Source organism: Musca domestica, unplaced genomic scaffold, assembly GCF_030504385.1.
Source record: "Musca domestica strain aabys unplaced genomic scaffold, Musca_domestica.polishedcontigs.V.1.1 18, whole genome shotgun sequence".
Lineage (NCBI taxonomy): Eukaryota > Metazoa > Arthropoda > Insecta > Diptera > Muscidae > Musca > Musca domestica.
In genome coordinates this window covers 8,081,118-8,105,770 of record NW_026712238.1, presented here as the reverse complement: position 1 = coordinate 8,105,770, position 24,653 = coordinate 8,081,118, and the positions used below count along the sequence as shown (strand labels likewise).

General features: G+C 32.4%; 1 protein-coding gene and 1 long non-coding RNA gene across 3 annotated transcripts in view; both read left to right on the top strand.

Moving 5' to 3' along the window:
* The window catches only part of LOC101900001 (death-associated protein kinase related), a 381,165-nt gene extending 356,886 nt beyond the window's left edge, over positions 1-24,279 (top strand). For both annotated transcript variants that reach the window (XM_059120919.1, XM_059120920.1), the window contains exons 3-6: positions 16,296-16,508; positions 16,593-16,768; positions 16,843-17,161; positions 17,241-24,279. In XM_059120919.1, coding sequence (XP_058976902.1) covers positions 16,296-16,508; positions 16,593-16,768; positions 16,843-17,161; positions 17,241-19,392 — 2,860 coding nt within the window. In that variant the 3' untranslated portion in view covers positions 19,393-24,279. The remainder of the gene's footprint in view (positions 1-16,295; positions 16,509-16,592; positions 16,769-16,842; positions 17,162-17,240) is intronic.
* On the top strand, positions 8,995-9,477 carry LOC131801862 (uncharacterized). Its single transcript, XR_009341937.1, has 2 exons — positions 8,995-9,247; positions 9,319-9,477. It is a non-coding gene; the product is annotated as an uncharacterized LOC131801862 (long non-coding RNA).
* Positions 24,280-24,653: the final 374 nt, after the last annotated feature.

The window sequence follows — 24,653 nt, the reverse complement described above, 5'->3', positions numbered from 1 at the left end:
GAGCGGAGAGTGACCATCGGTTGTTATGGCTGCCCACACCATCAGCATGGCCGGCGCTTGAGTTCTGGAGGCCAACCGAAGGTGCACATTTTCAGCTGACCTCTTTGGCAAGTAAATACGATCATTTTTTATGTTTTGTTTACAAACTGCTGGACAACGAATGTTTTCTCAACTGAGGTGAGAAAACCAAATTCGACAATTCACCACTTTCGGCCAAGCGAAGCAACTCTTTAGATCTCTTGAGTCTATTTTCTTGCACTTTTTGGAATTTCAATGGCTTTACCTCGAGCTTTTCGAACCATACCTATTTTTAGAAATGAGGTCATTAACTTATCTTGGGAAAATTATTATTTTTAATTTTTTTTTATTATCCACACCTTCCCATTTAGAACTTAACATTTACCCCTTATTTAACCGCAAATATGTGTTATACACCATTTCTGAAAAAAACGCACACATTTTCATTGTCATTAAATGTTTGGTTTTAAATTTCATTACAAACATTTAATAATAGTAATGTTATTAACAATAAAGAAAAACATTTGTTTAATCGCATGTTATTGGCCAACTATTGGAGATTCCTGGGAAAATTTCAATATCAATGTGAAAAAAAATTATTATTAAATATTTAGTTTTTACAATACATGAATGTAATGTGCAAATATAAAAATACGTGACTGAAGTCTGGATGTCTGATGGCACATCATTTGAGATATGTCACGTCAGAACTTTGGAATGTGGAATATAATAGTGTTTAATATAAGTATTGTTTGATGAGAATAATGAATGTTAGGAGTAGTTGCGGATTGTAAAATTTTATGACAAAGAAACAGAGGGTACTTTGAACTATATGCCTTAAAAATGCGATTATAGTAGTTATAGTGAAGTTACGTTAACAATTGTCTTTAAAAAACCCTCGATTGAATCTTTGGAAGTATTCGCAAATAATTATTTAAAAATTAAAAAGCTAGCGGTTTTTGTACAAAAATCTCTCAAAAAATCAAAGTTTGGAGCTCTGATGGTTTTTTGAAACTAATCTTTAAAAATCCGCTCATAGGCTACATGGATCAATCTCTTTAAGAAATCCAAAATTAAAAAAAAAATATTTAGAGACCTGTTATGTGCTTGAAAAAATCTTTAAAAACCCCACGTTCAATGACCATTTATGTTCTTAAAAAATCTTTAAAAAAAATCCACGTTCAAGGATCAGTTATGTTCTTTCAATCTTTAAACAAACACGTTTAGGGTCATTTTGTTCCCTTGAAAAAATCTTGAAAATATCCATGTTTATAGCCGTATTATGTCTTTGATAAACCCTTTAAAAATTAATGTTTATAGACGTGTTTTGTCTTGGAAGACAATCCTTAAAAACAAACAATTTTAGAGCTCTATTTGGTCCCTTAAAAAATCTTAAAAACTACAGCCCTGATATGTCCTTCAACATTGTTTTTTAAGGTCACATCTAGAGCCCTTTTATATCCTTGCAAAATATTTTAAAAATCTTTGGTCCTTAAAAATTCTTTCAAAAATACGAGTCTAGAACTCTGTTCGTTGTTTCAAAAATTCTTCGTTTAGAGCTCTGTGGTATTCTTGGAAAAATTTATTAAAAAATCCAAGTTTAGAGCTCTGTTGGATGCCTGAAAAAATCGTTGAAAACCCACGTTTTTAAAAAAAATTTCGGATCTTCTTCCTTCAAAAATTCTGTATAGAATCCAGCCTTAGAGTTCCGTCGAATTTCTTTATGAAATCCAGGCTTAGAGTTCTGTTAGAACCCTTAAAATATTTTCTATTAAATCCAGGCTTGGAGTTCTGTTGAAACCTTTGAAAAAAATATTAAAGCCTTGAAAGAATTCTAAAAATTCTTTAAAAAAAAGTCTTTAAAAATTCATATTGGAATCTAAGAAATAGGTTCTTTAAATTCAACGTCTGGCTCTTTGAGAAATAAAAAACGAAAAAAAAAATCATTAAAAACCATTGGATTCTTAAAAAATTTGTCAAAACATTCTTTATAAAATCCGCATTTGGTTCCTTGAGATATTTTTGAATACTTGAAAACTTCTTTTAAAAATCGATGTTTTCAGTCCCCCCCCCCCCCCTCCCCCCTTCTTTGATTTTTGTCATTACACATTTTACATGTTACAATTTCATTTAAATCAATTTGAAAAAGGTTTCGTGACATAGCTCCTAAGACTTGTCCATTCGTACCCATGATGTGGACACTCCTGCCTTCATTACAAATTCAAAACAGATTTACACCTTTCATTCCAACAGAAAATGAAAAAAAAAACAAACACACAAAACTCCTCGAACCAATCCAACACTGGTAGCACCAGTTTGTCTGGCCATGTTTTTCCCCAAAACGTTTTCCTTGAATTTCCATCAGCAGCACCTACTAATAATGCTGTCCTATGCTACTGAATACCAAAAGAATGATATTCTATATTACAAAAACAACAACAAAACATAAAACAAATCAAATTGTTTCCTGCCATCGTAACTGAAACCCCCTCCCCTTCGCCATCCAAATGCATTTTCATTCTCAGCCGATAGAAAAAACGTGACAAATCTACAAAATCTTATTTTAGTTGAGAAGCATATTTTTTTCGGTCTCGAAAGAAGTAACACTTCTAAGTTGCTAGAAATATGATGGTCATTATCATCATTTGAGCTCTCATCATTATGAAGTAGAGCCAAGTAAACAACGTAAATATTTTTGTTGACAAACGCAATTTTGCGTGGCTGTGACACATGGCACAAGAATGGCAAAAACACATGACAACGTCGACGACGACCGACCGACCAGCACACGATGATGGCGTTGCAGATAAAATTCTGTTCCACAACTGTTTTATTTTATTTTGGCCATTTGGTTTCTGGTTTCCTTCGTAGACTGCTTAATTAACTTTACCATAAATGTCATTTATATCATCCATCCTGGTGCTGCAGCCACCACGACCACGTCCCGTTGAGCCATGTACCACCAAATTAACCCATCCAGTGACATGCAATGTACCGGAAAATCATTGGCTTAAGATTCTAGTCTGGTCTACTCCACCACCACCACCACGACATTGCCACTAACGTAACGTGTCAGACACGACACTCGAGTCTTGGCCAAAACGTACTTAGGCATGGCAAAGAAAACCAAAACAAAGAAATAAAAAAACATCCTTCATTTGTTTAAAATGCTAATGAATGAATTGAAGTTGTTTATCGGCTTTTTAACAGCAAAACGAATGGGGTAGGTGGTATGGAAAGACAGGTTGGAGTTCGAACATTTTTTGAAATTAATCAATTATATAAAATATGAAATTAGACCTAAAACCTATAAATATTGCTCTGTCGGATTCTTGGAAGAATTACTTAAACATCTCGTCCTTAAAAAATAAAAAACTCCTCGAATCCTTGAAAAGAGTTCTTGAGAATTTTCCTTAAAAAATCACACCTAGAGCTTTTGGAAATATAATTTTTGAATTCCATTTTTGAGCTTAATAGGATCTTGAACAAAGAGTATCCAGGTTTTGAACTCTTTTAGGTCCTCCTTGGATCCTTCACATTTTTTTTACAAAATCCATTTTTGGAGAATTGTTAAAAAATTCAAGATTTTTAAAAAATTTATTAAAATCCTTTCTTAGAAATAAAAAACAGTCCTTTTTAGAAATAGAAAAAAATGAGTACATTTGTGACCTTCAAAAAAATCTCCGAAAGTCCACGTTTGAATAGGCTCTTGAACAAAGAGTATCCAGGTTTAGAGCTCTTTTAGGTCCTCCTTGGGTCCTTGACATTTTTTTTACAAAATCCATTTTTGGATCCTTGGAGAATTGTTACAAAATTCAAGATTTTTAAAAAATTTATTAAAATCCTTTCTTAGAAATAAAAAACAGTCCTTTTTAGAAATAGAAAAAAATCAGTACGTTTGTGACCTTCAAAAAAAACTCCGAAAGTCCACGTTTTTTCTTGTCCTTGACCTTCGAAAAAATCTCCGAAAGTCCACGTTTTTTCTTGTCCTTGACTTTCGAAAAAATTCTTTAAAAAAATCCACGATTGAAGTTCCGTTGGACCTTTAAAAAAAATTAAAAAAAAAATCCACGTTTGAAGTTCCGTTGGACCCTTAAAAAAAATTTAAAAAAAATCCAGGTTTAAAGTTCTTTTGGACCTTTGAAAAAATTCTTTAAAAAAAATCCGCGTTTGAAGTTCCGTTGGACCTTGAAAAAAATTTAAAAAAAATCCACGTTTGAAGTTCTTTGAAAAAAATTCTTTAAAAAAAAATCCACGTTTGAAGTTCCGTTGGACCTTTAAAAAAAATTCTTTAAAAAATCCACGTTTGAAGTTCTTTTGGACCTTTGAAAAAATTCTTTAAAAAATCCACGTTTGAAGTTCTTTTGGACCTTTGAAAAAATTCTTTAAAAAATCCACGTTTGAAGTTCTTTTGGACCTTTGAAAAAATTCTTTAAAAAAATCCAAGTTTGAAGTTCCGTTGGACCTTTGAAAAAATTCTTTAAAAAAATCCACGTTTGAAGTTCTTTTGGACCTTTGAAAAAATTCTTTAAAAAATCCACCTTTGATGATCTGTAGGAACCTTGATAAATTTTTTTTAAAAAATCCACGTTTGAGGATCTGTAGGAACTTTGATAAAATTCTTTAAAAAATCCACGTTTGAGGATCTGTAGGAACCTTGATAAAATTCTTTAAAAAATCCACGTTTGAGGATCTGTAGGAACCTTGATAAAATTCTTTAAAAAATCCACGTTTGAGGGTTCTACAGACCCTTGATAAAATTCTTTGAAAAATCCACGTTTGAGGGTCCTACAGACCCTTGATAAAATTCTTTGAAAACTCCACGTTTTAGGGTCCTACAGACCCTTGATAAAATTCTTTAAAAAATCCACGTTTGAGGGTTCTACAGACCCTTGATAAAATTCTTTAAAAAATCCACGTTTGAGGGTCCTACAGACCCTTGATAAAATTCTTTAAAAAATCCATGTTTGAGGGTTCTACAGACCCTTGATAAACTTCTTTAAAAAATCCACGTTTAAGGGTCCTACAGACCCTTGATAAAATTCTTTGAAAAATCCACGTTTGAGGGTCCTACAGACCCTTGATAAAATTCTTTAAAAAATCCACATTTGAGGTTCTGTAGGACCCTTGATAAAATTCTTTAAAAAATCCACATTTAAAGTTCTATTGAGCCCTTGATAAAATTCTTTAAAAAATCCACATTTAAAGTTCTATTGAGCCCTTGATAAAATTTTTTAAAAAATCCCCATTTAAAGTTCTATTGAGCCCTTGATAAAATTCTTTAAAAAAATCCCGTTTAAAATTCTATTGAGCCCTTGATAAAATTCTTTAAAAAATCCACATTAGAGTATCTGTAGGAACCTTGATAAAATTCTTTAAAAAATCCACGTTTAAAGTTCTATTGAGCCCTTGATAAAATTCTTTAAAAAATCCAAGTTTGAGGATCTGTAGGAACCTTGATAAAAATTCTTTAAAAAATCCCAGTTTGGGGATCGGTAGGAACCTTTGAAAAAAATCTTAAAAAAATCCACGTTTAAAGTTCTGTTGGACCTTTGAAAAAACTCTTTAAAAAATCCACGTTTGAAGTTCTGTTGGACCTTTGAAAAATTCTTTAAAAAATCCACGTTTGAAGTTCTGTTGGACCTTTGAAAAAATTCTTTAAAAAATCCACGTTTGAAGTTCTGTTGGACCTTTGAAAAAATTCTTTACAAAATCCTCGTTTTAAGTTTTATTGAGCCCTTGAAAGGATTCTTTAAAAAAAATCCAGGTACAGGGCTCAATTTAGTGCTTAAAAAAATATTTAAAAAAATCCAAGTTTAAATACTTATTCGGTCCTTCCAAAAAATCTTTTAAAAATGTAAGTTTAGCGCTCTGTTGAATCAGCAAAAATTCTTTAAAAAATCCTATTTAAAGGTCCATTTGGTCCTTGATAAAAATATTTAAAAGAAATCCACATTTAAAGTTATTTTTGGACATTTAAAAATATTTCAAAGGATCAAGGTTTAAAGCTCTTTTAGGTCATCGAAAAATTATTTCGAAAATACAAGTTCGGAGCTCTATTGAGTCCGTGAAGAAATATGTTCTGTTGAGCCTATTTAAAAAATACGGTCTCCATTAGGTCCTAGAAATATCTCTCCAATAAATTATTTAGGGGTCTAATGTTTCTTGAAAGCCTTTTAAAATCCACATGTCAGTCTTTATTGGATCCTTTGAAAAACTCTCTCTGATGTATGAATTATTCAACATTTGTTTTTCTCAATAATTCAAATCAATTTGTTTTATTTTATATTTATTTATTTTTTAAAAATTTTCACATTTTACCCCCAATTATCATACTTCCCTATACGATTTTCATTATTTGCCAAAAAAAAAAACTGGAAGGTGTGCCACACATTTTTGTTGCCGGTAATTGACCAGTTCTAGTTCTCTTTTTTTATTTTTTCTTCACTCTTTTGGGGGCTTTAATTTGTATCTTGTCTCCGGCCGACGATGCTGCTTCCAACTTGAACGGAAAATTGATATCTTTAAACTGCAGTCACGCATTTCCTTTTTCAGAATTGCATTATTTATTCCCATTTTATTTTTTTTCATTGCTGGAAAATTAATTAAAAACTCTTTTTTGTGGTTAGGTCCACACATCTATTTGGGGGGGGGCAAGCAACGGTTTTGCATATCTAACCACAGTTTGAGGTATTTTTAGTTAACTTACTCATGATCATGGCATATGAAATTCATTAGATTTTGTTGATATGGGAGGAGGTACAGACAGGGGGATGGGATTGTAGAAGGAATTTTTTAAAGCAGTTAAACCAAAAAAATGGTGTAGGAGAGAACATCGACAAATCTGAGAGAAGTAAAATTTTCTTTTAAAATATTTTGCAGAATGAATTTTCGGTTTGAAGAAAAAATGTAAAAAAGCATTTAATTTCGGCCGGGCCGAATTTTTAATACCCTCCACCATTTGGAAGGAACTTGAACATTTTCACAAAAATCCGTAAACTGTCATTTAAATGAAAACCATTATATGGGAAATATACGAAGACGTCAAACTGCATACTTCAACTACGAAATTTGAAACGATTCCGGTGAATAATGTTGCTGAAATCATCAAAATACCGAATATCGGCAGGTACCGTTATATTGGATCTGCATACAAAAAATTTTGTCATAGGCTGTAGTACCCATTACGAACTTTAAATATGAAAATTGAAATAAATCCGGTAAATAATGTCGCTACAAACTTAGATCGAGTTCGAAGATGGACAATATCAATTCTCTCCTTCCGGTACCTACCCCACAAAAAAAAAAATATTTTACTGCACAAAAAGATAATATAGTCCGACTTTTCTCCAACTTGGCATCAGTGCGATGTCAGGTGCGAAAATAAACAATATCGGTCCACCTTATCAAGTACCTCCCCAACAAAGCGTCAAAATTTATAAAATGTCATGTAAGATACCGATTGTCTTAAAATTACACACATTACAATATTTTAATTGACCAAAGGTCTGGTGTGAAGATGAGATATATCGGTCCACTTTTTCTGGTACCCTCCCCCACAAATGGTCAAAATTTTAATACCCATGAAGCTTATAAAACATCAAGTTTTTTAGGATTTTATCTATTTTTTATTTTCTTATTAACTTGATTTTTTTTCCTACTTACACCCATTAGTCTCCCTGTCGTTTTAATTAATTCCGCACAAAACGTGCCCGAACAAATTAACACAAATTCCTTACACCAACCTAGACACGTCAATAAATTACAAGCAAAAATTACAACAAAATGAATTTACAAATTACAACTCCAACGCACTTCTATTGCGCTATAGACCCCCGCCACCTCGAACGTTTCCTGTTGCTGTTCGCACATTTTGTTCAAATTGTGCTGGACAAAACTGCAATTATCCGGCACACAACTAACTGGGCATAAAGACAAAACTATGCACCTATTTCGAAACGGTAAATTTTCCAAGAGCTACAAAAAATGTACGCATGTCTCTGTGAAGTGCTAATAAACATATCCTTTATTGCCGGCTGGCAATTGGCCAGCTGTGGATATAAAATTGTTGTATTATGGAAATTTATATTTTATTTATTACTTGGAAGAGAAATACTTTTGTTGGACAGAAGTAAAGTTCATAAGCAATATTAAAAAAATAATAACAATTTTTTTATTTTTTTTGTAAATCTTAAGGTTTCTTATTTAAATATTATATTTTTATTAAATAACAATTTTTAAAAATATTTGCTGATACCTACCAAGAAAAGGAATGATAGCTTGGTTTTTCAGCTTTTTTGTATGATAACTTTGGTAAGAAGCAAAGCTCTTTAAGTATCGAGCATTCTCAATAGGGTGAGAACCACTCACTTCTAGCCTTTTTCAAAATTTATTTTTTTTATTATTAAATTTTTTTATTTATTTATTTTATTTTTTTTTTTTTGGTTAAGTGAATTATTTTCCTCGAGTGTAATAAATAATATCTATTACTTTTTTGACTCTTTTTTTGTTTATTTATTCATTTATTCATTTTTTTTGTATTGAGCAATTTTTCCCTCGAGTGTAAGCACCTTTCTTCTACATGAATTCAATTCTCTACTGAGAGGAAGAGACAATTTGTTATGTTGTTGATTACAACTATTCTCCGACATGTTGTATGTTGCACACATCTACAATTGCTGTCCCCCTCTCTTGGCAATATTGTTGTTGACAATATTTTAAGTTGTTTTCTATGTGTTATTGGCTTTGTTGTTATTAGTCAATTGTTCCGTACTATACCGGAAACATTCAATACTTACAGCCTGTTCCACGATCTCGAAAGAAAATTTGTGCGAACGAAGGCTACTCACTCACTTTCGCATAAGAATGCGTTCCACTAACTTTCGTTCTTTCTTTCGCATAGCCTTACGTGATTCAGTGTTGCAAAATATTTTTTGGCAAAATTAATCGCGAAATAAGGCAAAAAAAAGGGCCAAATGTCTAATATAAACGCGAAAAAGCAGCAGTGGCTCTGTCTCAACTGACAGTTCAGTTGTAAACAAACAAATTGTAAATAAACAAACAAAATAAAATTTCTAGTGATTGTGTTCAGATTATTTGTGTTCTTAAAAAAGAAAAAAATGAATATTTCTGTAGCCCTATTTTTTATGGATGATGAGGAGGAGGTTCAAATTGTGCCACGGAGGCATTTAAGAGATGCTTCGAATTTATTTGAAGTACCTAACAACCAGTAAGTATGATTGTATTTTTACATTTTTAAAATAATAAAAAAATGATTTTTTCTAGGTTTGTGTTTTCCAGTGGTCTTCATGGGATTGCCTGCTGCTTCCAAAAATTGGCACTCCTCTGGCGAACTTAGGATTCTCCCCCATATACTCAACTATTGCCCGCAGCTGTGTAGTTTTTTCGTGCTGGAATTGAGAAAATAAAAAAATATATATTTGTTGTTCACAGATTAAATTGCATTTATTATTTTTACTTACATTTTTCTTTCCATTTTCAATCAAGAAATGTTTATGTTAAAACAATTTTCCTTAATTTTTATCATTCGACAGCAAACACACAAGTGACTGATTTTGACATTTGTGTTCGCATGCGTACGAAAGAAAAAAGATAGTGGAACGCAAAATTACACTGAAACGCTTACGTTTTCGTTCGCTTTGATTTTCGTGCAAATTTTCGTTCTGATGGATTTTAGTGGAACGGAAATCAGCTGTTTGTCGTGTAAAAGTTGTGCGAACGTGTTCTTTCGACATCGTGGAACAGGCTGTTAATCTTAGCCTTTAATAAGCCAATGCCTTTTAATTGTTCTTGTTGTTGTTGTTATCATTGTCCGTCGTTTGTCCAGCTGGTCGTGTCCAACGAAAAAGTAAAAACAATGATACACATATTCTCTCTTAATTTTCATCGGCATACAAAAGGAAAAACTCTCTCACCACGAATGATTTTGAACAAGTGTGAATCATGACAATTGCAATGCTGCTTAAAAAGAAGACATCATTCTCCAGTCCAATTTTACTTAGTTTTTTTTAATTATCAAGAAATCAGCGTAGAAAATTTATTTATATATATTTTTTATAATTTGTTCTTTTAATAATTTTGGACCAAAAATGTTTAAAAACAGTAGAAATTAAACATTTCATGAAATCAATCATTGAATTTTAAATTCTCCCTTTTCCAGGCTGATATCGAAATTGTTTCTGTACTCTTTCGATAACCAGACTATTCTCATATAATTTTCTGCGTGTAGGGGACCTAAATGAGATCTTCCAATATTGAATGTCTGCTAGTCGGTAGAAAAAACTTGTAAAATCTCTGACAGATCTTCTGGCCATGAAATACCCCTCAATTGGCCATTGTCTAAAAAACACCATTGAAAATTATTCTATCAAGCTCTTCTATCTAAAGGGTCTTCATAAAATCGTATTTTTTGGAAGACATTTAAAAGTTCTTCTGTTCTTAAAATACCTTTAAAGGTCTTCTCTGTCTAGAAGCCATAAAAAATCTCTGCTCTAAAAAAAAAAAAAAACAATTGAAAACAGTTAAAAGGTCTTCTAACGACGAAAGGTATTTCCTGTTTTTAGGGGACCTTTGAAAGGTATTCTCTTTTTAAAAAAAAACCTTCAGCTTCTTTGGAGAATCTTCTCTTTTTAGATGGCCGTTAAAAGAGTCTTTAAAAGGTAATTTTCACTTTAAAAAATCTTCGGCGGAACCTTTTCTTTTTAGGTGCCCGTTAAATCGACTTCTCTCGACAATACTGAAGGTATTGATCTTCTATTTTTAGAAGTCCTTTAAAGGTCCTTTTCAAGATATTCTCCCTATAGAAGATTTTCTCTTTATGAGAAGTTCAGAAAGTACACTTTTTGGAAGACATTTAAAAGTTTTTTGTCCTTAGAATAGTTCCAAAGGGTCTTCTTCTTTTAGAAGTCTTTAAAAAGAGATTCTGTTGTAAAATAACTCGAAAGGACCATTAAAAGACCTTCTAACGATAAAATATATTTCCTCTTTAGACCTTTTAAAAGGCATTCCCAGTTTTAATCAACTTCGTCAGGACTTCCCTCTTTGGAAAATATTCTGTTTTTTGATGGTCGTTAGAAGAACTTCCCTCTTTAGTCGTCCTCTTTATGATACCTTCAAAAGATCTTCTATCTTTAAAATGTCTTGTGAAGGTCCTATTAAGGATATTCTCTCCTTAGAAAGGAATTATCTTTTTAAAGTAACTTTGACAGTATTTCTCTTTTTAAAAGTCGTCCTTTAAAAATTCGCTTTTCTTAGAAGACCATTGGAATAGAATTGGGCAGAGTGGACTTTTACTCCGACAATTTCTGTGCGGAGAGAATTACGCTCATTGAAGTCACGCGTCTCCGCTTTTACCCGGTCCAACTTTAGAAGGTCTTCTTTGGAAAGGTCCTCTCTTCATAAAAAAGCTCTAAAAGTTGCTCTTTAGATTTTTTTTAAAAGAGTCTTTAAAACATAATTTTCACTTTAAAAAATCTTCGGCGGAACCTTTTCTTTTTAGGTGCCCGTTAAATCGACTTCTCTCGACAATACTGAAGGTATTGATCTTCTATTTTTAGAAGTCCTTTAAAGGTCCTTTTCAAGATATTCTCCCTATAGAAGATTTTCTCTTTATGAGAAGTTCAGAAAGTACATTTTTTGGAAGACATTTAAAAGTTTTTTGTCCTTAGAATAGTTCCAAAGGGTCTTCTTCCTTTAGAAGTCTTTAAAAAGAGATTCTGTTGTAAAATAACTCGAAAGGACCATTAAAAGACCTTCTAACGATAAAAGATATTTCCTCTTTAGACCTTTTAAAAGGCATTCCCAGTTTTAATCAACTTCGTCAGGACTTCCCTCTTTGGAAAATATTCTGTTTTTTGATGGTCGTTAGAAGAACTTCCCTCTTTAGTCGTCCTCTTTATGATAACTTCAAAAGATCTTCTATCTTTAAAATGTCTTGTGAAGGTGCTATTAAGGATATTCTCTCCTTAGAAAGGAATTATCTTTTTAAAGTAACTTTGACAGTATTTCTCTTTTTAAAAGTCGTCCTTTAAAAATTCGCTTTTCTTAGAAGACCATTGGAATAGAATTGGGCAGAGTGGACTTTTACTCCGACAATTTCTGTGCGGAGAGAATTACGCTCATTGAAGTCACGCGTCTCCGCTTTTACCCGGTCCAACTTTAGAAGGTCTTCTTTGGAAAGGTCCTCTCTTCATAAAAAAGCTCTAAAAGTTGCTCTTTAGATTTTTTTTTTTTGAATCCTTCAAGAGGCCTTTCTCTTTTAGAAGCCCTTGAAACGGACTTTTTTTGAAAACCCGTTAAAATGTGTTACTCATTAGAAGACCTTGGAAAAAAGCCTTCTCTCTTTAGAATAACTTAAGAAAATCTTCTAGGAGTGGAAGACCTACAAAAATAATCTCTTTTGAAGACTTTAGAGTAGCTTTCAAAGATATATTCCCTGCAGGATGCATTAGAAAGGTACAATTTGAAGGACTTCCTCCGCGGAATGTATTTAAAAGGATTCTCTCTTTGTAGTAACTTAAAATTGCTCCCCTGTTTAATAGGATCTCAGATGACCTCTTTGAAAGTCTTTGAAATTCTTCAGAATAAAGAAGTTCTTTTGAAGGACTTCTCTCTTTCTCTCTGAGAAGAGAAGGAATCCCTCTCTCTTTAGAAGACATTTTATTATTTTTTTCTTTTATTTTTTTATTTTTATTTATTTCTTGCTTTATTTTTTAATTATTATTTTGTTTTGTTTATTTATTTTCAAATATTTATTTATTTATTATTTTTTGTTCGTCTATTAATTAATTTATCTACTTACTTTCTTTCTTTTCTTTAATTTTTATTTAATAATTTATTTATCTACCTATTGTTTTATATAGTCTTATTTATTGATATTGATATATTTAGTTAATGTATTTATTTATTTGTTACATATTTATTTACTTAATTATTTATATTTTTTATTTTGTTTTGTCTTTTTTTTTTCTGAGTGTAAATAGTTTTGTTCAACTATTTCTCCTTTTTAATTATTTCATTACAAAGAATTCTTCCTCCTCAACAGTTGTCAATAACAAAATTGAAATGTAATTTGTGAACGTGTGTGTGTGTGTGAAAATCGTAAACGCAATTCCCTCTAGACGTTGTCGTCGGAACTCTTTACAACTTGTCGTTTTCCTCTTCCTTGGGGGAAGCATTTTTTCCCAACTTCTCTGTGTTAATTGTTTTGCCTGGCTGGCTGCCTGGCTGCCTAACTTAATTGTTTTCCTCAAGACAATTTTGTAAGCGAAGGAGAAAAGAGTTCCCCTACCACATATTAGTAGACAGTCGGCTTATTAAGTCTTTTAGCTAGCTGCTCAAGTTGGCTTGGTGGCGGCGGCTTAACATAGACGTCATAAAAGTCAAAATGAATTGCGGAATATTCTTGGAAACGATTTAGAGTTTGGCTGGCCAACCAGTGAGAACCAAATCGCTTTATCAAATTAATGTTTCTGCGGGAAAATACTTAAAGCTTGTTAATTGAAGAAGAAGAAGAAAAGCTGGTAGCGTTTTTCCTAAGAATTTTTATTTTTTGCAAATCTGGAGACATTTACTAAAATTAAGAAAAAAAAATTAATAAAAATCACAAATAATGATTTACATCCCAAACTGTCTGGCCTCCTCTTTGCCATATTTAATTAGTTTTATTTTTTTCTTATTTTGGCCATATATTTTGTTTGTAAATATCCAACAATCCCAAAATCATATTCGTAATAACCACAACAACTTGTTGCTTACTTTTTTCAATTTTAAACATGAACGCCCAAAATATCCGCAAGACACCAACAAATATTCATACACGCCACTTTTTAACCAGACATTCTGACTAGGGCGGATTGTTGTTGTTGTCTATTGCGATTTGGACGGAAATTGTCGTACACCAACAACAACATTTTCATTCATCAAAACAACCCAAGTGTCCAGCTGGACCATATGGTTGTTTTTTGGTCTTTTTTTTCATTAAACAAAAATCTCTCAAACTTGGAAAACTTGCCAAAATCAGAAATATTTTTAAACTTTATAATTACACTGAGCGACAAAATTCAATCTATTCAATAATACAGAGGAATTCCAGCAGATTATGAAGATAGAGTAAAAAATAAAAAACAACTTTATCGGCGTCTTTAAAAATTTGCATCGCAAAGTAACCCAAATTGACGGGGGTAAGATCCCCCTCTTTCACTTTTTTTAATATTTTCGGTTTAAAATTCCTTGGAATCCGTTGATTTTGGGTATATTGTGTCATCAGCAATATTGCGGATAAAAATACGAGAATTATTTTGGTCGGAAATCTTAGCCCTCAACCGAGTCAAAAATGGGTCTTTTTGGTTCTCTTTCGAAAATATGGTTATAAACTCCTTTGAACGAGATCGTAGTGAGTCAAAATATTCTACAAAATTATTTGTCATGAAACTCTACTATGTGTTCTAGAAGACATCATAAGTGTAAATCTTGTCAAAACGCCAGGAATTCATACATATATTAAAAACACGTTTTCTGGTTAAAACCCTACTTTATGTGAGTGTATGCAAAAATCTCCAACATAGCATCATTTTAGAAGGATGATGTCAGAGACGAACATATTCTTCATCAAATTTCACTATAAGCCACCACAGAAAAGAAATCTCTATTTCCATTTTATATCAAAAATGTTTGTCGCCAAAAAGAAACCGATGATATTTCAAAATTTTGTGATAAATTTTTCCTTGGCCTTTTTTCGAGTTGACGCCTCAAAGTAACATAAAATCTGGTTTTAGGTAGAAAGTGTCAATGGAAGAAATATTCTATACGAAATTTCACTATGGGTCGGCAAAGAAAAGAAATCTCTATTTCTATTGTATATCAAAATATGTGCATCAGAAGACCAAAAATATATCCAATTTTTTTAATTTTTTTGGGTAATTTTTTTCTTGGCCTTTTTTGAGTTGACGACTGAAAATGACATAACATTTCGTTTTAGGCCGAAGGTGCCAAAAGAAGACATATTCTACACTAAATTTCACTATAAGCTACCAAAGAAACGAAATCTCCATTTCCATTATTTAACGAAAAAAAAATGAATCAATCTTGCTAAAGAAATCTAAAAAATCTTTCTAATTTTTGGATAAACTTTTCCTCTACCGTTTTCCGAGTTGACGCCTGAAAATAACATAAAATTCCGTTTTAGACAAAAAATGTCAAAGGAAGAAATATTCTAAACAAAATTTCACTATAAACCTCAGAATTAATCATGTATCTAAATACAATAGTTTTCAAGAAAATTACATTCCAAACTTAAATACTAAAAGTGGAAAATTATGTGTTTACGTTTTTTATTGTTAATATGACATATTTTCTATCTAAGCCCAGATCCCAATTTTTAAATCATTTTTTGGAGAAACTGTCAAAAGAAGAATTATTATAGATCGAATTTCATTGTGAGTCTCTGAATAAAATAAATTTGTATATTCAATACATACCATGAAAAAATATCATCCATTTTTGCTAACAAAAATCCTTGTTTATAAAAATTTTGCATTTTTACCCATTTCGTTTCAAATTTTCTTATATTTTCTCTGTCCAATAGCCAGTCTGGGTTGTGGAAAACACAAATCGGATTTGATCGTGTGTAGAATTTTATAAAAAATAACAAAAAATATTTTGAGTTGCTACGATCCCGTTTAAATGGAGTTTTTTGACCACATATTCAAAAAATAACCAAAAAGAGTCCTTTTTCGTGACTCGCTCTAGCGTTTAAAATGTCTGATCAAAATAATGTTCATATTCGTATCTATAATATTGCCGAAGACACTATATACATAAAATCAAGAGATTCCCTGAAATCTTAATCGGAAAATTTTAAAAAATGTGGAAGAGGGAGTAATTTGCCATCTCTAAACGCCAATACACGTGTTTTCTATTTTTAGCCCTACTTTCAAAACCAGCTGGATTTTTTCTGAAATTATTTTTGTTTTGCACTGTGTTATTTTTTATCCACATGGGCCATAGCCAGCCATCATGAGATGAAGAAAAATTCCCTGTACAGCCATTTCATTTAAAGCTATCTCTGATGATTCAGATCAATTGTCATGACTCAATTGCTTTAGTTACCCTAAGGCAAAAGAACGCGTTCATGGGAAATTTTTTACTCTCTTTTTGCCTACCGAATCCTCCGAAAATCACTACAAAATATTAAAAAATAGAAATTTAACACTTAAAAAATTATACTAATTTCCTATTTTTTTATTTTCTTCTTTCAGAGGCAAATTTGCCGCTGTTCGCCGGGCGATACACAAAAACTCTGGAGTTCATTTTGCAGCGAAATTTCTGAAACGGCGAAGACGTGCCCAATCGTCCGATAAAGAAATCAAACATGAAATAGCCGTGCTCATGCTGTGTAATGATGCCGATAATATTGTCAAATTAAATGCTGTGCATGAATCACGTTCGGATACAGCGCTTTTATTAGATTTGTGAGTATTTTTCGCCAGATTTTATTTTCTGTAATTAATAATCCAAATAAACCAAAACATCTTCTTGTTCTTTCTCCCTTGCAGAGCGACTGGCGGTGAACTACAAACATTTCTGGACAACGAAGAGTGTCTGAACGAGGGCCAGGCACGCATTTGCATGCGTGAAGTACTTAAAGCATTACAATTTTTGCACAAACGATCCATTGTTCATTTAGATTTAAAACCACAAAATATACTTTTAAGCGGAGAACGTATTGAAGGTAAGTATGCCACTCACCTGGGCATCCAGTGGAACAATTCCATTAACCACAATTTTTTTTTTACTAAATTACAGATGGTCTAAAATTGTGTGATTTTGGCATTTCACGCGTTGTTACCGAGGGTACCAATGTACGTGAAATTGTCGGCACCCCCGATTATGTGGCCCCCGAAGTCCTACAGTATGAACCCTTATCCCTGGCCACCGACATTTGGTCGGTGGGTGTTCTAACCTATGTCCTGTTGACGGGTTTTTCACCGTTTGGCGGTGAAACCAAACAGGAAACCTTCCTTAATATATCACAATGTGCACTAACATTTCCGGATAAATTATTTGGAGGCGTCTCATCGGCAGCCATTGATTTTATGCGCAAAGCATTGCGAATAAAGCCAGGGTATGTTTTCGTTTTTTTGTTTGTATTTTCCAAAAAATTATGCAATTGAAATTTAATTTGTTGTTGTTGTTTGTTACAGAGATCGCATGACTGCTGCAGGATGTCTCGAACACATTTGGCTTAAAGACGAATGTAGCATCGATAGACATATTTTCAATACTAAACTCAGCAATAAGCAGCAATTGGAACACGACGATGAGGAAGATGACGAAGTTGACGATGAGGAGTTGGATAGCGATGATCATGCCGTAGCTGTCGAAGAAGAAGACATCATTGACAATGTGTCAGCAGAGGAGCAGGAGCAGCAGCAGCAGCAAGTAGATTTAGCCCACAAGAGCATTGTTGAGGATCATCATGAGGTAGTACATGAAGAAATTGGAAATGTTAAAGATAAACCCCAGGCAATAAGTGTAGACAATTCCGAAGAAGAAGAGGAAGTTGATGATGATGATGATTTATTGAACAACAGCAACACCACCACCACCACCACCAACACCAACACTAATACCACCACTTATCAGAAATACAACAACACAAATGGCCATAGCAATGGTTACACTACTTCATCTAGCACAATCAACTCAAGCACCTCCAACACCAATGGCCATGCCAGGAATCATTTAAATGGTCATCACATCAATGGTCATGCAAATGGCCTAACCAATGGCCATGCGTCCTCTTCAAATGGTTTTGGCAAAATTTCCGATGACAAGACCTCATCCCAGCTAGGCACAAATGGCACAATGTCATCCTTTCTAAAGTCTCCCAAATCGTTGGGCACAGCCACAGCCACAACAAAGACCACGGCGGTCCATAATGTGCCAGCAGCAACAAAAGCCATTACCATACCCCTAAGCAGTGTACAACAACACCAACATTTTACATCGTCAACAATGTCAACAACACCGCCGCCGGACCAACAACAGTTTCTTCACATACCAGCCAGACGCCAATCGTCCGATTCCAATAAAGAAAACACCTTTCTGACCACCAAGAAAATTTCACCCTCTACCAATGGCATTAGCAGCGGCAGCAGCGTAGGCGGCGTCGGTGGCATTAAGAAACCCCATTTAACAGTAAAACAACAGTCCAATACCACAACCACAGCAACAATTCTCATCAATCCCACAGCAATGGGCAATTCCTCTTCTATGATACCCTCTAATATTGTGGCCACCATAACTTTACCCTCCCATGCTTCCATAGCATGTCAGAATTCCTCCACATCCGCTTCCCTAAGTGTTGTTAGTCCAAATACAGCTGCAACCACAACAGCAGCAACTACTAATGGCACCACCAACAATCATAATTCTTTTTTCCCAGATGCTCCTACTACACCCAAAGTTATACGCAAGGCACCAAATTCGGACACATCTCCCACCTCGGTTAAGGCTTTAGTGAAGAAATTCCAATTGGAGGGTGGCGAACAGCCCATGAACCCACCAGAATTTGCCACGAACGGTAGCAGCGGCGGCCTTAAGCCAACGGCCATTGCTACGACGAACCACACCACAACGATGAAAACAAACGAAACGAAAACGAAATTCATCAATGGCAGACCATCGTTGCAGAATCCTCCGACACAGCATTCAACGGCCATTACCATCAACAATGCTTTGAGACGAGCCTCCGAGCCCATAACGGCCATACACAGCGTTAAGAAGTTGGGCAGTACAACAACAACAACATCGGCTGGCCCTGTTTCTATACCGCCACCGCTATTGGCCAGCAGTAATAATTTAAAAACACAGTGTGTTTATTGTAATTCCTGTAATGCAATAACAAATGCGGCTGGCATTACAACAATAACGGCAAACAATGGATGCAGGCATCCCTCGTCCAATGCAGGAGTAGGAGCAGCAGTAGCTGCAACAGTGACAACAAATGCGGTACACAAGAACGGTGTTGCCTCGCCCTTTAGCCACAGTACCAAATCATTGATCAATGGAGGCGGCAGCAGCAGCAGCAATGGTAGTCTTACCAGTTCCAGTAGCAATGCCACCAACACCTCAACAACATCATCAAATGCTTTACTATTCAATGGTGGTGGTTCCAACAGCAGCAACAACAACAACACCTCGTCCTCTCACCACTCCCATCATCATCCGGGCCACCACCACCATCACTCGCATCACCATCCGCCCCATCATCATCTGCACCATCACGGTGTGGTGAAGAGTGCTGGCGCTGCCACAAATGGTTTGAGTCTAGATCAGGGTATTATCTGTTAGCTAAGGGCCTCTAGGGCGCGAAGGAATGCCAAAAGTTTCTTTCATCGTTTCTTGTGTTGCATGTAGTATAGGGAGAACAAAACGAGCATTAATAAAAACCATAAAAATAGTAATATTAGTAGTTATACGCATTACTATAGAAATTATTTAACGAAAAGAAAAAAGTATTTTAGTTACTTTTTATGTTGTACAGATGGTGGCGGTGTAGCCTATGAAGAATTTGTTTAGAGTGATTGGCCAGCAAAGAAAAAATAGGGAGTTTTCTATTTAATTTAGCAGAAATAATGAGAGAAGAATGTGTATTTGTATTGTGGAGTAAGAAACGTAATGATGAAAGTTTGACATTTGTCATTCACTTTGTTTGGGTTAAGCCTTTTCTTAATTTACAATTTTTGTAATCATCCCTCTTCGTACGGCTGATACTGAAATTAAAGTGGTGATGATGTGAAAAATTTGGGGATTTATTAGCCAGTATTTTAAAGTAGAGGGAAATCAAATTAGTTTTTTTACCTAAAAATTGGGTAAATCAGAAACCTTGCGGTTGACAGCAAATTGGGGGGAGTTTTAAACCTGTCCAGCATATTATGTGGAAACATTTTATTGAGGGAAAATTTCATTCTTTAATATCCTTTATTAGGGAGGGAAAAGTTAAATAAAATCCAAAATAGTTACCCATGAAAAACAAAATGAAAAATATTGGAAGATTCAAATGAGCTAAAACAATACAAATGAAATGAATACACATCGAAGATATCAATATGTTATGAGCAGCATATAATTTATAAACTGAAAATATATGTACTACTAAATTCCGGCAGAGATTCAAATTCTTCCCATTCAATTAAAACAATATCATATATATTTGAAATCAGTTTTTTATATATATTCCAAGAGACCCAATCTTCATTTTATGCAAATGTAAATTGAATTCTAGACATGATACAAATTAAATGAACACACATCGAACCAATATCAACATGTAATGAAGAGCACATAATTATAAATTGGAAGTAATTGGATGCCTAGTAGAAATTCAAAACCTTCCCATTTAGTTATACAAATATTTTATATTTAAAATCCATGTTTTTTATCATTCCCAAAGACCCCATTTCTATTTTACGAAAATGTAATTTTGAGTTATCTTTCTTGATTGGACCCCCTAGCATGAAAATACTATTTTAAAATCAATAATACCCTCTTCGAAGTTAGAGTATTCAATTTGATATGTTCACTTCAAAAATGTTATGCTAAAGATAAGTTTTACCTCGTACCATTCTTGTAAGAATCCTTTTGTGTCTGATTGAAAAATGTAGTGCCAATATTTAAATCCTACAAAACTATGTGATGGGGGTATTATAAGTTCAAAAAAGTTTGTAGCACCCGAAATATTAGTTCAAGATCCACGATATCACATATTGATCTTCTATTATATCCGTTCGTTTGTCCATCTGTCCATGTAAATTTGTAATCACGCTACAGGCATAATTATCGTCCTTCCATCGCGGCATCTTCCATATTTAGGGAATGTAACGGACCAAAAACTTAAAAAATTCCTAGTCTTGCAGTAGCTGTACAGATCACAATTTAAGACCAATCATCACGCTATTTCGCATAAGGCTAGAGTTTAGGACAGTGCAGAAGTCTTGCATTTTGGATGACCATCGGATAAAATTTAGCGGGTAAAGTAGAGCACAACTTTTGTGTGCAATTGTCTTAAAGAATACCTATTACTACAACAGAGAACATAAATAAAGGGCAAATGCCACCGGTTTGATCTGTATGGTACCATTAAAAAAACTACAAAAATTGATTTAGGTCCAAATGGGCTTTCCAACATATTTTAAATCAATTCTAATTATATATCTAATGTTCTTGATTTTCACACTGCCCGTGACGTAAACATTCCGAATTTCTCAAAATAATCTATATATTATAAAACCGAATCCTAGGGCCCATTTCCTCAACAACTTTTATTTTGAATTAAAATTTTAATTTGAATCCATTTTTAAATCTGCCAAGTATAGCGATTTTAGGCTATTTTGAAAACTTATTATTTCTTTCTAAATCAAAGTTGAATCTATTTTGAAAATATAAACTATTATTTTAAATAAAGTCTCTTAAAATTTCATATCGTACTGTTCATCACATCTGTTACCATAAGCCATTGGAGCCTCTTGCTTCAAAATGAAGTTATTCAAATTGTTTGAGACACATCCGATTTCTACGTTCGTGACAGTAAAATGGTTTTTTATTTCCTCAGAATATATATTCCAGACATAATCCAAAAATAGGTGGGAGTCCTCCGAAATGCTCAGTTTTTAGACATATATCTTAGGCATACACTCATTTAAAGAAGTTGGTTTTTTAATATTTACTCAAAATATATATTTCCAGACATTGAACTTAGGCAGGACTTCTTTTCAATCAAACATGTGCAAAGGGATGCGAAATAGAGATATGCAAGTTGTACTGCAAAAAATTTGAGATCCGTATAGGGCAAATGATTCTCTTCAAAAAAAATCAAAAAATACAGGGTATATCAAAAAAATGCGTAAAATGTAATTCGAAATAAAAAAGCAGATTTCTGAAAATGGTTAGTTTTTATGATAGTTGTACCCCAATGGTGTTCTGTTCATGGAATTTTGAATTTATATTAAATTTGGAATTTAGCTAATTTAAAGAAAGGAAAAATTACCTTGAACTTGGCCAGGACTTCTTTTCAGGCAAACATTTTCAAAAGGATGAGATTTGAGATATAGCCAAACATGTTGTATAATTAAATTGATTGTGTGTTTAAATTTGATTTCAATTACTGCGTAAAATTATTTACTTAAACAATATTGATATACATATTGAACTCCATCGATTTGAGATGTGTATAGGGCAAAGGATAATCTTCAATAAAAATTCAAATAATATTGGGTATACCAAACATAATTTTCCAAAAAGGAATTTGGAAATAAAAAAGCAGCTTTCAAAAAAATTTTAGTTGGTGTGGCATTAGTGCCCCAAGATATGTCCTGTTCATGGCATTTTAAAATTAAATTCGGAATTTAGCTGATATAAAGAAAGGGCAAAATAACTTGAGCTTGGGCAGAACCTATTTTTAGGCAAACATTTTCTAAGGATGAAATTTGATAGCATGGTCAAATATGGCGTTAGATTGGATTGAATGTGTGTACAAATTTGATTCCAATTGGTAAAATATGTACTTAAAATAAAGACAAGCATGTTGAGCTCCATCGAAAAATTCCAATGTAATTCAAAAGCAACTCTCCCAAAATATTTAGTTATTGAAACATTAGTACCCCAAGATGTTCTGTTCAAGACATTTTGAATTCAAATAAAATTCAAAGTTTAGCTACATAACAAACTTTAGCTGGTTAACTAAAGTATATACAAAAGAAATATATAAGAAAAATCCCCACTTACTTCCAATACAAATTACACTTCTCAAATGAAAAAAAAAAATAAATATCCCCAGGGCCAAATTTTAAGATCATTTCTAAACAAATTTCTGCTCATACATAAAACAAATGGTAATGAAAAAGAAAAACAAAAACCCTCTAAACAAGTTTTAGTTTAAAGTGTAAAATAATTAAAATGAATTAGTTATTGAGATAATACAAGAAAGAAAAAACAACAAAGGAATACAAGCAAAGAAGAAAGAAAACCAGTATGTACTTTAAAATACTTTCTATCTCTCTCCTACCCCTGATTGCATCCCACCAACATCGTCCCACAAATTCCTTTCATATTTAAATAACATATCAATCTAAAAAACAAAACAACAATTTTAATGTTTTATTATCCCACTTTCCTTGTGATCACAATTTCCCCAAATTAATCCCCCATCCAAATTTCCTAAAGGTCTCTTATTTGTGTGATTTCATCTATATTTTTTTAATTATAATTATAAAATTAGTTTCATTCTCTTCTATATATTTTCAATGTTTAATGCATAATTAATTTTCGTCTTTTTTAAGCTTATCAAACAAAAAGATTTACTATATATTTTTGTCTTTATTTTTTTTTTTAAATATTAAAAAATATTATTATTTTGCTTTGGAGTATGATAATTCTTTATTTCATTTAAACAAAAATACCCTCCATTTTTTTAAATATTGCTATTTTTAAAAAAAATAAGTTTATATGTTGTACTGCTTATGTTTTGTCATGCATTTGTTCAATCGACATATGTCTACAAAGTATTCCAAGTGGAGAACGACGGAAACTTTATTAACATTATTTTGGGAATTCTTAATAAAAAAAAATAAATATCGGAAGAAACAAAAAATGGAAACTATGCTGTTACTAAAATTAAAAAAAAAAACAATTAAATTAATGAGAAAAAAAAATAAATAAAAACAAAAATCCACCCTAAAAGGAACAAAATAAAAATCCAACAGTTTGAAACTGTTTCAGTATCTCATTGCGAGACTGGGTGAAAAGTGAAAAATCTTAATAAAAAATCTACGATTTATTTAATTAATGTATTTTTTGTTTTTAATTTTTAGCTAATGTTAAAATAATTCAAATTAAAAAAAAATGAAAAGTTGTTTAAAATGTTAAAAAAATTGTCATGAAAAAAAACTATATTATATATGCCTACTATATATACATTAATTAATTTATAAATATTAAAATAATTAAAACAACAACAACAAAAAGAGAAATGAAAAGAAAAGAAATTATAGTTTTTAGTAATCCCAATTATTTTTTTTTTCCATTTAAGTAATATCCCAACATACACTAATTATTAATTAATTAATATAATTATAATTATTATTATTTTGCTGAATGCTGAAGTTTTTAAAGAAAACGTTATACAAAAATTTAAACTGAAGAGAACTTAATAAAAATTTATTAAACAAAAAAACCTACAAATTGATTTTTTTTTTTTTCATCTAAAGCTCAAAGCTTTTTGCAACTGTTATTCTGTTTTTGTAAGAAAAATTTTGTTCTTTTTTCCAGATCAGTCAGATTGTTATATTCATTTAATTAATAAAACATGTTATTACTCTACAAATCTGTTAAAACATAACAATTTACAGGGCATTCAATATAAATAATTTTTTTTTCAACACACAATTATTTGAATTGGAATTTTAAAAAAATATTTTTTATCAAGAACTAAACATTTTTTCTAATTTTTTTTTTCAAATATTCTTGTTAAACCAAGATTTTTCATCAATCAAAAAGCCAAAAGAAGGAGAATTCACTTTGTACTTTATTAGTATTTTCAAAATTGGATTTTTTAA